The 17,442-nt window shown below is 51.3% G+C and overlaps 1 protein-coding gene across 1 annotated transcript in view; it reads left to right on the forward strand.

Moving 5' to 3' along the window:
* The window catches only part of GCN1 (GCN1 activator of EIF2AK4), an 82,964-nt gene that overhangs the window by 16,704 nt on the left and 48,818 nt on the right, over positions 1-17,442 (forward strand). The window contains exons 8-22 of the mRNA XM_014588973.2: positions 762-830; positions 953-1,061; positions 1,548-1,622; positions 1,879-2,007; positions 4,297-4,347; positions 4,735-4,833; positions 5,076-5,249; positions 8,573-8,725; positions 10,172-10,264; positions 12,449-12,524; positions 12,677-12,836; positions 14,625-14,814; positions 14,908-15,032; positions 15,858-16,036; positions 16,326-16,419. Coding sequence (XP_014444459.1) covers positions 762-830; positions 953-1,061; positions 1,548-1,622; positions 1,879-2,007; positions 4,297-4,347; positions 4,735-4,833; positions 5,076-5,249; positions 8,573-8,725; positions 10,172-10,264; positions 12,449-12,524; positions 12,677-12,836; positions 14,625-14,814; positions 14,908-15,032; positions 15,858-16,036; positions 16,326-16,419 — 1,776 coding nt within the window. The remainder of the gene's footprint in view (positions 1-761; positions 831-952; positions 1,062-1,547; positions 1,623-1,878; positions 2,008-4,296; positions 4,348-4,734; positions 4,834-5,075; positions 5,250-8,572; positions 8,726-10,171; positions 10,265-12,448; positions 12,525-12,676; positions 12,837-14,624; positions 14,815-14,907; positions 15,033-15,857; positions 16,037-16,325; positions 16,420-17,442) is intronic.

A 17,442-nucleotide genomic window follows, 5' to 3' on the forward strand; every position in this document is an offset into this window, starting at 1 on the left:
TGGCCCCAGCTGTTTTTTTTTTTTTTTTTCTGAAACTTGTTGGTTTTCTCCCATGAGACCCTGGCCTTTCGCTGTGGTACGTGGACGTTGGGGAGGTGGAAAGCTCTCCCCTCCAGTTATTGGGGTGCTAGTGTGCTTGTTCGTGCAGTCATTTCTTCAGTGCAGTTGAGCAGCTAACCTGTGCCTCACACGGGGCCAGGTGTCAGGGAACCGAGTCTGAGAAGGAGTCTGACACCAGGCAGAGGGTTTGTGATAACGGTGACGAGCGTGTCATGTAGTTCACTGTAACTGCAATGAGCTCGGTGACAAATGCAGGAGAAGCTGATGTTCTGCACAGGGTGTCCTGCCTCAGACACGTGTGAGGTCAGGGAACACGGCTCTCTAGTGAAGGAACTGGAAGGATGAAGAGGCGGTAGCAACGTCAGGAGGTGAAGGAGAGTATTCGGGTCTGCTGGAAGGAAGGTAGAGGAGGCGAGTGGGGTGCAGTGGCATGAGTGTGTTAGAGTGTGAGGTGTCGGCTGGGCAGCGGGCAGGCCGGGAAAGCCATGCCGAGGACCTCGGGCTTCATCACAGGACCCATGGAAGGCCATGGAAGGATTTTAAGTGGAGAACGGCATGATCGGTGGGACCTCCGTGTTGAACACGGTGAAATTTGGGACACTGATTTGTATTTTTAGAGGCATCCCCACAGAGGGACCTCCTAGGCCAGCAGTCAGACACATGAGACTGTCAGGGTCTAACCCGGTATTGGTGTTCCCTAGAGCGCCCTGCTGGACTTTTACGTGAAGAACATCCTGATGAGCAAAGTCAAGCCTCAGAAGTACCTGCTGGTGAGTGAGAGCTCTCCCTGCACCTCACTCGCCTGCACACGGTTTAACTCGGGTTCCGCACTCTTCCTTCATTCCCGGTCGCTCCGTTGAGGGCCGGCTGCCTGACTGCTTTCTCTCTGTAGGACAACTGTGCCCCTCTGCTCCGATACATGTCCCACTCGGAATTTAAGGAGCAGATCCTGCCCACCATACAGAAGTCCCTGCTGAGGAGCCCAGAGAACGTTATCGAAAGTAGGTCTCTGCCGAGCAGGACGGTGGGAAGGAGACCTGCTGCCTCCTAAGCTCTGTTAGTGATACGTAGTAGCAGGAAGCGTGTGCGTTGGGGGGAGAAGGTACATTCATTGTTTACCTTGTTGAGACTTTAGGAGGGACACGGGAGACCCTTTTGAGACTGGATTGAAAATCATAGCCCTCTTGCTGGAAGAATGCACAAAATATCTGCTTGGATGCCTGGGATACGAGGGTTGGAGCTCTCTCTGTTTATCTCGATAGGACATGTTAGGAGACTATTAGAAAGGCCAGTTTTGGGGCAGTATGTAGGTTTTCAGCCGAGCTCTGGGACGAAGGTGCAACTACCCATGAGGCCCTGTAGAGATGAAGGGTAGTCAAAATTCCGAGTGGCTATTTAGCAGGCCTGGGGGCATTTGCTGGGGAGTAGGGTAGAGATAGCTGTGGACCTTTAAGACCAGCCTGGGTGGTGCTTTCTGTCCCCGACAGCCATCTCCAGTCTGCTGGCATCAGTGACGCTTGACCTCAGCCAGTACGCCCTGGACATTGTGAAAGGACTGGCCAGTGAGTATCCCAACCCCTCTCCAGCCCCTAGTCAACACCTTGGGTGTGGGGTGTACTTGTCCCAGTTGTAAAGAAAGGAGACAGCTCGGGTTAGAAATGAGGCTTTAACCTTAGCGACATCAGGATAGTTTCTTCCTTGAGATCATTCATAATGAGAGCATGTAACTAGGACTGAGGAGTTGGGAGCAGAGGACGCAGGCACAAGTCTCGGTACTCAGCTGTCGACAGCCTCTGAGCAGTGACTCTGTGTGCCCAGATCAGCTGAAATCCAACAGTCCCCGCCTGATGGATGAAGCCGTGCTGGCGCTGCGGAACCTGGCCCGCCAGTGCAGCGACTCTACCGCCACGGAAGCCCTGACCAAGCACCTGTTTGCTATTCTCGGAGGTGAGCGAGCCTGGCGGCCGTGGGTGTGCTGAGGTGGGCTCCTAACCTTCCCTGGGAGCCTGAGATCTGAAGAGGACCTGAGTCTGCCCGTGGCAAGGCCAGGAGGCCAAGAGAACGCTCGCACTACAGTGTGAACCTGTGATGGGAACGAAAGAATGGGCACAGGACAGGGGAGGCAGGGCGGCCTCAGCGTTTTTGTTTCTAAGCGTAAACATGTTTATGCATGTGGAAAAGCTATGAGAAAGGAAAGGTGTGAGAGCAACCCACCAGGCTTGGGACTCGAACCATGGTCGGCTGCGTAGGAGTCTACCACCCCAACCACCACATCACCTGCCAAGCCCCACAATAGCTTTATTTATTTTTAAAAAATTATTTTATTTAACTTTGTTTAGCCATTTATTTATCTTAATTTGACCAGAGAGAGATAGCATTAGAGAGAGAGAAAGTGAGAAAGCAAGTTGCCAGGTCCAGGACCCAAACCATGGTCAGCCATGTGGGAGTCCAGTATCCTTAACCGCCATGCCACCTGCTGGCCCCTACAATAGCATTTTTATGCCATGATCCACCCCAGCCTCCACCAGCCCCGAATCATGGGCGTGTGGCTATGTGGTGTATTCACGGAGGTCTCCAGATGCAGACCAGGAGCCCTCCCATGTCGACCTGCGGGCATTGCGTCACCACTGTGCCACTCTCCAGCCCCCAACACGATGTTAACAGTGTCTTCAGGTAGTGGACGTATGGGGAGTTTATTTCATTCCTGAGAAAGCACATGTGTGTGCATGCCTTGGTCATGCTGTGATCCCCTTCCTGCAGTCCTCCAGCCCACCAGGGCTCTGGACACATGCGTCTGGTGTGTCTCTGGCTGACCGAACTGGGGACTGGAAGCACGGTGAGCATGCGGCTTTTAGTTCCATGGCCTCAGTACACTACTGACTGCATTTTGGAGGCTGGGCCAGAATTATTATTATTATTATTATTTAATCTGCTAGAGGGCACACACGTTTGCCAGAAAGAGGTGGAGTTGAGGGGTGGGGCACAGGATGAGAAAGCTTCCCCCAGGGGGTTGGCCATGCCGCAGTCCCTTCTCCCTTCGTTCTCTTCTTGGGATTTTGGGCACTCACCCACTTACGCCTGGTGTGTTTTTAAGCCACCAGGTCTAATATTTGAATCGCAGAGTCAGTCGTGAGAAATCCAGCAACAGCAACCACCATGCCACTGGCTGACCCAACTGGGCCATGGTGTGATTGATTGATTGACTGATTGATTGGTTTACATTATTTTATTATTATTTTTTTTAGAGGTTTTTTTTCCTTACAGTGCGTGCGCTTGCTGGCAAGGAGTGCGAGAGAGAGAGAGATAAAGACAGTGAGAGGGAAAGTGAGAAAGCATCCCCTAGGAGGGGTGGCCACGCCATAATCCCTTTTCCTCCATCCTCTTCCTAGGATTTTGGACATGCATGCACAGGCACCTGGCATGAGTTTCAAGCCACTTGGTCTGGGACTCACTGAGGTCAGCCACGTGAGAGTCTAGCTGCCTCAAACACTACACCATCTGCTGGCCCCTGGGCTGTGGTGTTTTTTTTTTTGTTTGTTTGTTTTTTTTAAGAATTATTTTATTCATTGTCATTATTTCATTTGTATTTTTTGAAGTTGACCAGAGAGAGAGAAGGAAAATGAGAAAGCAAGCTGCGAGGTCTGGGACCCGAACCACGGTCAGCCATGTGGGAGTCCAGCTGCCTCAAACACCATGCCACCTGCCAGCCCCACTTTTTAAATATTTCTTAAGGAATTTTTTTTCATTTCTCAGATTTCCTATAAGAACATGTTACTACTTTTTTTTTTTTTTTTTTTTTTGAGAGGTTTTTGCTATAGGGTGCGTGCTCTCGCCAGAAAGACAGAGAGAGACAGAGAGACAGAAAGTGAGACATCATCCCCCAGGGGGTATGGCCACGCCTCAATCCCTTCTCCTCCAATCTCTTCTTGGGATCTTGGGCACACATGCGCATGCACCCAGCCTGAGTTTAAGCCGCCGGGTCCGGGACTCGAACTGCGATCAACTACATGGGCGTCCAGTGACATAGCTATTACACCAACTGCTGGTCCCGAGAACATGTTACTTCTTTAGTTAGGAGATAAGAGTCTAGTAAATGTTGTTTTCAAGCCAGCTTTACAACAGAAAGGCTCCCTCTGGAATCAGAAACTACCGTGACGGCACACGCCTGACTGCACTAGCCCCCCTCCGGGGTGTGCGGCAGATGAGAACTTGCATCTTCACTGTCTCTCCTCTCAGGCTCAGAGGGGAAGCTGACTATCGTGGCCCAGAAGATGAGCGTCCTCTCAGGTACGGGATTCCTCCAGGGGTTGTCGAAGTGTGGTCTAGCAGTAGGTGGGGTTTGATGGAACTCCTAGGCAGGGCGACTCCTGCCTGGGATCTTGATTTTTCTGACAATCTTGGACATTCCAGCCTGCCTCCCAGGATGCCGCTGCCTGCCTGCCTGGCAAGAGGGACTTGTTCAAGTCTAGTGGAGGCCTGGCTTCTATAAAAGGCAGGACACGTGGAAGGGGATTGAGGGAGGGGCAGTAATGGCAGAGGAGAGGTGTGGCTGCTGGGGGACCCAAAAAGAGGTCCGGGGAGCCTGCGTGCGGAAGTGGCAGTGGCAGTGGCAGGAAGACTCACCTGTTGTGCCTTTGGGCTGACGAGGGATTGAACAGGGCATCTGCCTTTCAGGGATTGGGAGCATCAGTCATCATGTGGTGTCTGGGCCTTCCAGTCAGGTCCTGAACGGGACCGTGGCCGAGCTGTTCATCCCATTCCTCCAGCAGGAAGGTAATTCTGTGCAGTCCGTTGGCCGTGCGGTCTGGGGCCCATCCTTAGCCACAGCTTTTCCCAGTCGGGCCTTCCATCCACCCCCTCTGAAGGCACGTCTCACTCAGAGAGCAGGGCTGGGGATTGTCCGAGACATCGCTGCCTCCTCCCCACGTACCCTGGCTTCCTTTCTTGTCCTGCCTGCATTGATTAGCTGCATTTATGAGACGTCAGACTGACCGGGCTTCTGCTTCTCTCCCCAGTTCACGAGGGCACCTTGGTGCACGCCGTCTCTGTCCTGGCTCTCTGGTGCAACCGGTTCACCACGGAAGTGCCCAAGAAGCTCACTGAGTGGTTCAAGAAAGCTTTCAGCCTTAAAACCTCCACCTCTGCAGTGAGGCATGCCTACCTGCAATGCATGTTGGCCTCCTTCCGAGGTAGGAAGCCTCCCACGGCCAGTCTGGGCCTCACACTTTTCTTTTCAGCTCAACTTATTTCACATCTTATCTTTTTAAGAAAATTGTTTCCTTTGTTCATGATGGAGTGAGTACAAGCAAGCACATATGAGAGAGAAAAGGTAGAGGGAGAGGGGGGGGGCACTTACAGAGTCGGCTCATGCACAGTCCCCTTCCCCTATAGTCCCCCAGTTTCCCGGTCCTGGCCACTTGTGTGCATGGTCAGCGAGTTTCAGGTCGACTAGGCTGGAGTTGAGCTATGGTCACATGGGGGCTGCCTTCCCTTGAGCGGCGCATCACTGCTGCACCACGGAGCCGACCCCTGTGTCTTGTTCTTCATGATGTGAAGCACGTATGCATGCGTGTGAGCGAGAGGGGAGCACTCTGAATAGGGGCTCATCACACCGTGATCCCCTTTGCCCAGTCTGGCTCCTTAGGCTCCTAAGTCCCTGTGTTTGCCTGGTACATGGTTGGCTCATCACACCGTGATCCCCTTTGCCTAGTCTGGCTCCTTTGGCTCCTAAGTCCCTGTGTGTGCCTGGTGCGTGGTTTTTTTTTTGTCTGTTTGTTTTAATTTGCTATATAGTGCATGCATTTATGGGAAAGAAAGAGGAAATGTGAGAAAGTGCCCCCCAGAGGTGATGGCCACTCTGCAGTCCCCTTCTCCACTCTCCTCTCGGGATTTTGATTATACACACAGGTGCCAGGCATGTTTCTTTAAACCACCAGGTCTAGGACTCAAACCACTCTGCCAGCCTTGCAGGATCCAGCCACCTTAACCAGCATGCCATTGGCTGGCCCACCTGTGTATGTTTTCATAATGACCCAGGGATTATATTTCATAACGCTTCAAACACTTACATTACTGCCGTACCACAGTGACTGGGCCTTGCTTTGCCTCTTTTTTTTTTTTTTTTTTTTGCCTGGACTTCTGGGAGCATCAGGCTTAGTTATCCATAAAGCTCAAAATCAGAGCCTAGTCTTCACAGCAAATCTAACTTCTCCCCTTTACCAGACTTTCAAAGTACAAATCTTTATTCAAAGAGGACCAGAAGCAGAACCTGTCACTATACTCTCTGCAATTAAGGAGACATGATTCTGATAAAGAGTGGTTTAAAAGCCTCTTGTAGACTTGCCTGTGGACCTATGGAAAGTGACCACTGCTCTCCCGTCAGTGCTTGCAAACCTACTGTCACGTGGGGGCAGGCCTCTGCCTCCTTCCCAAGGGGAGCTGGCGAAAACCTGATCTGTCTGAGAGCTTGGTCTCCTAGCTGAAAATCTGTCATATCGATGTCCACCCCGAGAGAGGTTGCATTTCCTTCTTTTCTTTTTGCCATAGGTGCATGTGCTTGCTGGAGAGAGACAGAGGGAAAGTGAGAAATCACGCCCCGGGGGGGTGGCTACACCACACTGCTTTCTTCTCCATTTTCCTCTCGGGATTTCGGGCATGCTCGCACATATGCTGGCGTGAGTTTGGAACCCAAATCGCAGTTGACTACATGGGAGTCCAGCGACATAACCATTATGCTATCTGCTGATCCCACACCCGGCATGATTTTTAAGCTACAGGATCTAGGACTCGAACTGGTTGGCCATGTGTAAGTCTAGCACCTTAACCATCATGCCGTCTGCTGGCCCCTGCGTTTTTTGTTTTGTTTTGTTTTGTTAAAGAAAAATGCTTAAATTTTTCATGAGCTGAGTTTAAAGAAACATCTGGGAAAGGGGCCGGCAGGTGGTGTGGTAGCTAAAGGTGCTGGATTCCCATATGGCTGACTGCAGTTCAAGTCCCAGACCTCGTGGCTTGCTTTCTCCCTTTTACCTTTCTTTCTCTGTCTCTCTCAAATTAAAACAAAACAAAACAAAAAAAACCCTACAAATGGAATTAAATAAATAAATAAATAAATCTTAAAAGAAGATAGAAAAGAAACATCTAGAAGATTTCAGAGACACCTCTAGAGACGGGGACACCTTTCCTGTATGAAATGTGTCTTGTCTTATGCACTCAGAACCCACATATTTATTTTAATGAATAAGGAAGAAGAATATGGCCAGAGTAAGTCTTTATGCGGTGGTTTATGAGGCGTATGCAAAGCCACAGATAGAGCAGACTGAAATCATAGATTCCTCCTGGGGGGAAAGGTACAGTTCATGCATTGCCAGCCACCTTAGGGGTATAGTGAAGTCATAGCCTTGATTTAAAACATCCAGTGCTCATATATCAGTTTGCATTTTTTGCTCATTTTATCAACCCAGTTTTTGATTGTGTTATAGACGACAGAGACTTGGTGTAACCTCATCTTTTCAGCTTGAGCTGGTTCTGCTTGATGCTTTCTGAGTAAACATGATAGGGCTTGGGACCAGCAATTGGCATAATGGCGATGTCCCTGGACTCCCATGTAGTCAACCGCGGTTCGAGTCCCGGACCCGGTGTCTGTGTGCATGCCCAAGATCCTGAGAGGAGAATGGAGGAGAAGGGGTTTGCAGCATAGCCATCCCCCTCAGGGGTGAGCTCTTGCTTTCTGTCTCTCTGTCTCTCTGTCTTTCTGGCAAGCACACATGCCCTATAACAAAAACCTCTCAAAAAAAAAAAAAATAGGGCTGGCCCCACAGCACTGTGGTCATGTGCTTACTGTGCATTGGGAACTGGATCCCACATGGCCAACAGTGGTTCAAATCCCAGCCCTGGTGGCTTGAAAAACACCTTAGGGAGAGGGAGAAAGCACCCCTCAATAGGGCATGATCACACCGCAGTCCCTTCTCCATCTCTCCATTCTGTTGGGACTTGACAGGTGTACACTAGGGCCCAGCTAGGACTGGGATTCAAACCGTGCAGTTGGTCATGTGTGATCTGTCTCCCTCAACCATGAGGCCATAGGACTGGCCCTCCATTTTTTTTTTAATGGGTTTCGTTTGTAGGTCAGCACGCAGGTTCTGGTTTGGAGTTTGGGTCCAGCGGTCATCTGGTATGTGGGAAGAGTATGAGATCGGAAGCATCAGGCTCCAGGCCGGCTCCATCACTCCCTAACCAGCTGCGTGACCTTTGAACAGTTCATATAACCTCTCTGGCTCCTTATCCATCACATGAATAGCTGGCCTCTTGGTTTAGTAGGGACCCTTCTGCCTCTAAGTTTGTGGTTCCAGAGTTCGATTTAAGCCCCAGGGTCTAGCTCCACTTTCCTGAGATACTGACAAGTTAACTGAAGGATTCCAGTCAGCTAGACCTGGACAGATGACTCCCTTCTCAAGTCACTTCATCAGTCCCGAGAATCAGGGTGTCCTGTGAGGTGCTCATCCTCTCTCCACAGGGGACACGCTGTTGCAGGCCCTGGACTTGCTGCCCCTGCTCATCCAGACGGTGGAGAAGGCAGCCTCCCAGAGCACTCAGGTCCCCACAGTCACCGAGGGGGCTGCCGCGGCCTTGCTGCTCTCGAAGCTCTCAGCGGCTGACTCACAGGCCGGTAAGCGTCCCGAGATGGCCGGGGCGGTGGCAGCCCAAGGCCTCTCGTGGGCTCCTGGGAGGAGGGTCTGGATGTTGAGTTTGGCCCTAACCACATTAGATCTGCCGCAGATCTGCCTGTCACCAGCAGCGGTGGGCCTCGGGGTGGCACTGGGCGGGGGGCACGTGGCCAGGGGACTCTCACTGCCTCCTTTGCTCTGTGACTCCAGTGCTTGGGACATGGGCTTGCAGGTAATGTCCAGAGCTGACCTGGGTTTAGTGTCTGAGGGTTTTTGTTTGTTTGTTTGTTTCAGTCGTTCAAACATAGGGTACACAATTCAGAGGGTTTGTAACAGGGGAAGCCTCCCTTTAGCGCCGTCTTCTGTCGCTAGCGTCCTCTCCCAGATGGTTTGGTGTCCAGAGGTAGTTGACGCATAATCAGACATGCTGGAAATGATCCCAGATCAGTCCTAGAGAAAGAGTTGTCCCATTCTTTTTGTGTATGTGTGGCAGCAGAGTTTTTCTTTTTTCTTTTTTCCTTTTTTAGGTTTTGGCCATGGGGCAACGTGTGTTCACTAGAGAATGACAGTGAGAGGGAAAGTGAGGAATCACCCCCCAGGGGGAATGGTCATGCCATAATCCCTTCCCCTCCATCCTCCTCTCAGGGAGAGGAGCCCTGTGTGGTTTTCAAGCTGCTGAGTCCGGGACTTGAACTGTGGTTCGGCCAGTGAGAATCATGTGCCTTAACCACCACACCACCTGCTGGCCCCTGCAGAGTCTTTCTTGCTTTCTTTATCCTTTGCCCAGTCTCTCTACTTGGCTATCCCAGGACTTAATCCTGCAGATAGAAATGGAGTTCCGCTCTCCGGTGTTAGGGATGTGCCAAGGAGCTGAGCTATCTGGGGGAAGCAGAGTTATCGTAACCTTGCGTTAGCAGATTTCAGGGTGCTTCCTGTGCTGTAGGAGTGAGGAGATAGACACACATGCTCCTAGTTAAAGGCGGCATGGGGCCTCACTGCAGTTTGGAAGGGATGGGCGTTAGGAGAGGCTTCAGGGGGAGGATTCATTTGAACTAAGGCCCCAAGAGCAAATGTCGTAAGAGCTGAAGGGGGTGGCCCAGTCTGAGCCCACACAGCCTCAATTAGGGAGGGACAGGGAGAGCCACACTGTATACCTCAGGTATCCTGTGAGGGAGGAGGAAGTGGCAGGTGGGAAGCTGCTCACCTAAGACTCCTGCAGGCAGCAGGGAGCCGTGGGTTTCATACAGGAAATAATACTAGGACCGAGTTGGTTCCCAGAACAGGAGAGTGGTGAGCCTAGGAGTGGCCATCCCCGCCAGGGCGTACATCTACCTGGTACAGAGGGTGTCCTCTGCAAACCCAGCCCAACAGCTTTAGCACGGACAGGCTAAAGGTCCCTGGGGGAACACGGGGAGCTGCATCTCGGAGTGACCTTTCGTTTCTTGCAGAGGCCAAACTGAGCAGTTTCTGGCAGCTCATTGTGGATGAGAAGAAGCAGGTTTTCACTTCTGAGAAATTCCTGCTCATGGCTTCCGAGGACGGTGAGTTCCTGGGAACCAAATCTCTGGCAGGTCTTCAGAGAGGACCCTTCTTGGACTGCCTGTCTTATGTCCAGTCAGCTCTACCAGAGCCCAGCTCAGCTGTTGAGGGAATGAATGCCCCAGCCTTCCACTCAGCCCATGGGACTGTAAGGCCGGGGCAGTGGGGGCTCAGATTCGTGGAGACAGTAACGCTTGCGGAGCTCTATGCTGGTTGTAATTACAGCAGATTGGTAATTGCTGCTGTCTCAGAGGCTTTCTTGTGTGAAGAGGCAGCTGAGACGCTCTTGGTAGAGCGTGTCAGGCTCCACTCCCCCACCAGGAGACACAGAAACTACCGGTTTCTGTCTTGGCAGCAAAGGAACCGTTGATCTTTAAACGTATACTTAAAATTCTAGGTTGCCTTAGGCGTGTCTGCTGCTAATTGGTGATTTGAAAAGTCTTTTGACTCAAATCACAACATCCCATTAATGAGATACAACCATTAGTCATCTCCTGGTTTTTTAAAAAAATTTTTTAGTTAACTTTTGAATAGGAAATATATTCATGTAATTCAAAAACAAAAGATGTAGGCGAGTCTCCATGGAATATTAAGTCCCAGCTTTGATCTCTGGCCACCCAGCTTTCCTGGCCATAGCTAACCGACTTTACCAGCTGTTCTGTGACCTTGATACTTTGCACATATATAAATCAATACCTTTATATGTCAGTTCTCTGCCTTTGACAGTGGTGTGCCCACATACACACTGCTTTCTAGACCTGGAAATCAGCCCCTGTCAGTATATGTTGAACTTCCTCTCTCTAGCTTGGAACTCCATGGTAGGTTTTTTTGTTTTTTAGGTTTTTGCCATAGGGCACATGCGCTTGCTGGAGGGAAAGATGGTGAAATGGAAAGTGAGAAGTCACCCCCTGGGGTGACGGCCGTGCAGCAGTCCCTTCTCCTGCATTCTCTTCCTAATATTTTGGGCACACACAGGCATACTCGCCTGGTGTGAGTTTCAGGCTGCTAGGTCCAGGACTTGAACCTCAGTCTGCCACGTGTAAGTTCAGCACCTTAACCACCACACCATCTACTAGCTCCCCCATAGTAGTTTTTAATTATTTAGTTTTTAAAAAAGAATTATTTATTTATTTAATTTGTCATTATTATTTTTTAAATTTGACCAGAGAAAGAAAAAGTGAAAAAGCAAGCCACCAAGTCTAAGACTGAAATTGCGGTCGGCCATGTGGGAGTCCAGCACCTTAACCACTGTGCCGCCTGCCAGTCCTAGAACTTGTAAATGTTTAAAAAAATAATGATTTAATTTTATTCATTATTTTTAAAATTTGACCATAGAGAGAGGGGAGGTGAGAAAGCAAGCTACAAGGACCGGGACTCAACCTGTGGTGGGCCATATGGGAGTCCAGCACCTTAACTACCCTTCAAGCCCCACTTATTAATGATTAAAAAAGGGGTTGGTAGGTGGTATAGTGGTTAACGGTGCTGGACTCCCACATAGCCGACTGCGGTTCAAGTCCCGGACCTGGCAGCTTGCTTTCTCGCTTTCTCTCTCTCTCTCACACACACCTTCTCTCACCTTCTCTTACCCTGTCCCTCTCTGGTCAAATTTAAATAAATAAATAAATAAATAAACAAACAAACAAACAAATAAATAAATAAATTTAAAAATTAAAAAAAAAAATTAAACAAAAAAAGTGTTTACTTTTCCTTAATGAAAAATGCATGCATAGGACCACCAGATGGTGTAATGGTTACTTCTCTGGATTCCCACGTAGTTGACCATGGTTTGAGTCTGGGACCTGGCAGCTTAAAACTCGTGCAAGGCACATGTGCGTGCGTGCCCAAAATCTCGAGAGGAGAATGGAGGAGGAGGGAGTGTGGCGTGGCCATCCCCCCGGTGGGGGGGGCGGGGATTTCTTGCATTCTGTCTCTCCTGTCTCTCTGGCAAGTGCACATGCCCTATAGTAAAAATCTCTCTTTAAAAAAAAAAAAAAGGAAAAATGCATGCATGTGCAATACGCAAAAAGAAGGGGATTAAAAACTAGCCATAACTTTACATGCAGTGAAAAGCCACACTTACATTTTGGTGTTAATTTTCCAGTTCATTCCTGTTCTTCCTGGGTGCGAGGGGGTATGCACACGTTGACCTGTTTTTAAAATGCCACCACTGTTGCTCTGCCCTCCAGCCCTGTGTACCGTGTTGCATCTGACAGAGAGACTTTTCCTCGACCACGCTCACCGACTCACTGGCAGCAAAGTTCAGTACGTGAGGTTCCTTGAGCTTTTCCCTGGGGTCAGATGAAACGAAGCCTGGCAAGAGCCTAAGGCCTGGGGGTGCGGGAGGTGGGCGGATTGGCTGAGGCAAGCTCTGCTCCCCAGCCTCCCTTCAGAACCTTCCGTCCGTGTGCTTGCAGGCAGTACCACCGGGTGCTTGTGGCCGTGCTCCTGAGCCGTACCTGGCACGTCCGCAGGCAGGCCCAGCAGACGGTCCGGAAGCTGCTGTCCTCTCTAGGTGGCCTCAAGCTGGCGTGTGGACTGCTGGAGGAGCTGAAGACTGTCCTCAGTTCCCACAAGGTCAGGGCATCTGCGCTCTAGAACTGAGGCCCTTGAACCCATTTGGCCGACTTGCTGTGCATGGCATTTTGTCTGGGCCGCCCCGGGCTGTTCTTCCCTTGCCGCTGTCTTTATGGTGCCCAAATCTTCTGCCCTGCCCTTGAGCTCCGGTAACATCTTTTATATAATTCCTTTTTCTTTTGAGAGGCTATCTTTCTGTCTGTCTTTAAATTCTCCTACCTTTTGGCATGGAACCTCTGGCCTTCTTGTCCTTGAGAAATTGAAAAATATTTTCTGCTTTTAAAGCACTTCCTAATTTTGATGCATTTTCAGTCCACTCTCCCTTTCGTGGTGTGTGTGTGTTTATGATACAACACATGTGTGCATGCATGTGTGAGTGAGAAGAATCTTGTCATGCCATGAGCTCCTTACTCTGGTCCTCCAGCCCATTAGATCTTTGGTTGAGGGGCCAGGGATTCGAATTGTGGTCACCATGTGGAACCCAGCATCTCTTGGGCAGCACATTACCTCTGTGCCACAGAGCCGGTCCCTCCCTTTTCCTTTTTCATAGTGCCTTTCAAAGGCAGATAGGGCTTATCATCTTTTCTTTATATGAGTTGTCCATATTTCTGGGAGCCGAAATGACCTGCACAGGGTCTCCCAGCCACCAAGACACAGAATGGCAGACCTGGGGATAGACTCTGAAGGCCTGGCTCTGTCTCTCTCTTCTTTCTCCCTTCCTAAGCTCAAGAAATGTGAGCCAGGGATAGACTTCTAGTCTTGGGCCAGATCTCCTAAACAAGTTTCCTTTGGTTTTTCTCTGTAGGCATTTTTTTTTTCCTTTAAATTGCCAGAGGGCACACCAGAGACAGAAAGAGGAGGAGAAAGCACCCCCTTTGGGGCATGGTCACACCACAATCCTTTCTCGATTTCTGCATCTTGTCCAGATTTCGGGCGTGCACACATGCACATGCACCTTACGTGTTTTTAAAGCCACTTTTGCTGGAACCGTGGTTGGGCCATTAGGATCCAGCTCTCAATGTACACTGCTTAACCACTGCACTGTGTGGCCAGCCCTCCCTGTGTTTTTTTGTTTCTGTTTTTTATTTTAGGTTTTGCCATAGGGCGCATGTGCTCACCAGAGGGAAATGGAGAGAAACAGAGTGAGGGAAGTGAGAAATCACCTTCAAGAGGGGGCGGCTATGGCACAATCCCTTCTCTATTTTCCCCCTAGGATTTTGGGCACATGCACATGTGCCCTGAGTGATTTTCAAGCTACCGGTTCTGAGACTTAAATCACAGCTGGCTATGTTGGAGTCTAGCGCCTTAACCACCATGCGACCTCCTGGCCCCTGCATTGACTTTTTGTGAGATTTTTGCTCTAGGGCATGTGTGCTCACCAGAGAGACAAAGTGAGAAATCACCCCCCGGGGGGATGATCACGCCATAATCCCTTCTCCTCCATTCTCCTCTCAGGATTTTGGGCACACACACACACATGCCTGGCGCGAGTTTAAGCCACTGGGTCTGGGACTTGAACCGAGGTCAAGTACATGGGAGTCCAATAACGTAACCATTACACCATCGCCAGTCCCCACCATGGGCTGTTTAAGTGAACTGTCATGGTGCTCCCTCCTTGTAGGCACATCTCATAGCCTGCGGGTCCAGTGAGAAAGCCAGCAGCCATCTTGTTTCCAGCAGGGACTCTGGAGACATGAGCAGGCAGCTACTGGGTCCTTGGCTTATGTTCTGTGTGCCAAACCTGCCCAGGGCTCTAGCACTGGGTGTTCACATGCGGTCTCCATGCAGGTGCTGCCCTCAGAGGCTCTAGTGACCGATGCTGGAGAGGTGACTGAGGCGGGCAAGACCTACGTGCCCCCTCGGGTCCTGCAGCAGGCTCTGTGTGTCATCTCTGGGATGCCAGGACTTGAGGGTGACGTCACCAACACTGAACAGCTGGCTCGGGAGATGCTGATCATCTCTCACCACCCGTCCTTAGGTCTGTGGGTGCGGTGGGCGTGTGGGCAGGGGCTCCACTGGGGAGGGTAAGAGCAAGTGAGGCAGAAGCCCTCACAGAATCCCCCTCCCTCAGTGGCAGTGCAGTCCGGATTCTGGCCAGCTCTCCTCGCCAGGATGAAGATCGATCCCGAAGCCTTCATCACCAGGCACCTGGATCAGATCATTCCCAGGATCACCACACAGAGTCCCCTGAACCAGGTGATTGGCGTGTGCACTGGTTCTAGCCCCAGGTTGGGGCCTCCCTTCTCAGGCTGTAGGAGTGGAGGACTGAAAGAAATAGGAGAAGGGATGATAAAGGAGGACTTGAGCCTTTGGCTGCAAAGGACAGAAGATGAAAACTGGCTTAAGCACCAGTGGGAACTCACTTCTCCCTTCACCTGCAAAACCCAGGGGTAGGACCGACCTACTGACCACAGGCACTCGGCTGTGCCCGGGGGTGCCGTGGGTGGTGTCTCTTACTCTCTGTCTCATCTGTCTGTTTCCTGTCCTGCTTTGTACCATGTGGGCTCCCTTCTCAGTCTTTCCTTTTTTGGTGGCAGGAGAGCCACTAGAGTTCCAGGCTTCCACCCAGTCCCTTCCCAGCTCTGGTAGAAGAGCTTGTGCTTTCCGATGATGCCAGCCAGCATGGGGTCTCACTGCCCTTGGTTGACCTGACTTGGGTCTCGTGCTCACCTCTGCACCCATCCTTCTGGCCTGCGTCACTGGAAGGTCATGACGCAGTTTTGCCTAGAAAAACGTAGAAAAATACGTCATGACTTTCCCGACAAGCTAATACCTACGTTCAGAAAGGGCAGGGGAGATCTAGAACCTGGGAAAGTGTGTTCCCCTAACACAGGGGTGCTGTTACTAGACGGGTGAGTACGGCAGGCGTGAGCTGCAGTCGTCCACTCAGGCGGGCAGTATCTGTCAGGCCATAGCACTGGTGAGAGTGGGCAGCCATCCGTGGGGCCCTCGAGGCAGGGCAGGGCCGCTCTGCAGTGCCAGGCTGGGCACACGCTGACCTCGCCTACATCTCTCTGGCAGTCTTCCATGAACGCCATGGGCTCCCTCTCCATCCTGTCCCCGGACCGGGTCCTCCCGCAGCTTGTCAGCACCATCACCGCCTCTGTGCAGAACCCCGCGCTGTGCCTGGTGACACGGGAGGAGTATGCCATCATGCAGACCCCTCCTGGGGAGCTCTATGACAAATCCATCATCCAGAGGTGAGACCCCACTTCCCTGTCCTCTTCCAGCCCGAGTGTTCGCTCATAGGATGGAGCTGACACCTCCTGTACAGGGCTTCCAGGAGGAGCAAGTGAGATGACCTAGCCCTCGCTGGACGAGTGCCTGCCATGTGCCAGCCCTGGGCTGTGGTCCCGAGCACAGCAGCATACACTGAGTGCCCGTCACGGCCTGGTGCCCAGCACTTAGAAGCTGCTGGGAATTCACAGCTAGCAGGAGGCTGGAGGGCGGCTTTATCCAAGCCAGCTGACCACCTGCTCTGTGTCTCAGTGCCCAGCAGGACAGCATTAAAAAGGCCAACATGAAGCGTGAGAACAAAGCTTATTCCTTCAAGGAGCAGATCATCGAGCTGGAGCTGAAGGAGGTGAGCACCGGTGCCATTCACTTGAAGGTTGCTGAACTCGGTGGCCTTGGGCTGGTGACTTTTTCTGCTTATTCTTTTCCTCATAGCTCCCTCCACCTACCACCCAAGGAAAGCAAGTTTCTCTGCTACGCAGGCCAAGTGGTTCATGTTCTTGTCACTAAGAGATGTTGTGTGGGTCTGTGTCTGTCCCCCAGTTGCTTGGAGGCTGGTTGCTGCCTTTGCTCCTGACAGCAGGCACGGGGCTGGGCCCAGTGGAGCCTCTGCGGAGGCGAGGCTCAGTTGACGCATTCAGCTTTGAACAGAGTTGCTACTCCGCACAGCCCAGCCCAGCCCAGCACAGGACTCTTCCCCGTCTCAGCTTTGCTTTTCCATCTTTCTGAGTCTGAGTCCTTCTCAGATAGGTGACCACTCACCTATCCATCCTATCCAAAGTAGATCCTTTCCCTTCTCCTGCGTTACTCTGCATCATATGAGTTTCTTTGATAACGTTTATCACAATCTGAAATCACCCTGTGAGAACTTCTGTCCCCTTGTTCACTGTCTTCGCCCACTGGATTGTGAGCTCTGTGAGGACAGGAACTTTCATTCCACACAGTGCCCCCTGCATCTGGAATGGTACCTGGCACAGCGTAGGTGCTCAGTTAATGCTTGTTAAGGGGGAGGTGATGTCTGTGCTTTGGCATCTCAGGCCTCCATGGCAGGCCTTTTCCAGGTGTCGGCTAGTACTGTGGAGAGCTTCTGTAGGGGGTGGTGGGGATAGGAGGAAGACCAATGTTTTGACTCAGAAGCCAGATGGCTACCAGAATACCCTCCTGAGTTTGCTGAGCAACGTATCATTCTCTAACGTTGAAAGCCCCCCATGGTCAGTATAGCAGCCCACGGCAGTGGCTTCTCTAGAGCTGCCTTCATTCTGTGGACGCTGGTGGCAGTGGACTTCGGGAGTTCGGGAGCCCGGGTCACAGACACAGAGCTGGCCCTGTGCTGTTGCGGACACCAGCTCACCTTCCTCTGGTGCAGAGGGAG

The sequence above is a fragment of the Tupaia chinensis genome, unplaced genomic scaffold, assembly GCF_000334495.1.
Source record: "Tupaia chinensis unplaced genomic scaffold, TupChi_1.0 Scaffold000320_1, whole genome shotgun sequence".
NCBI lineage: Eukaryota > Metazoa > Chordata > Mammalia > Scandentia > Tupaiidae > Tupaia > Tupaia belangeri.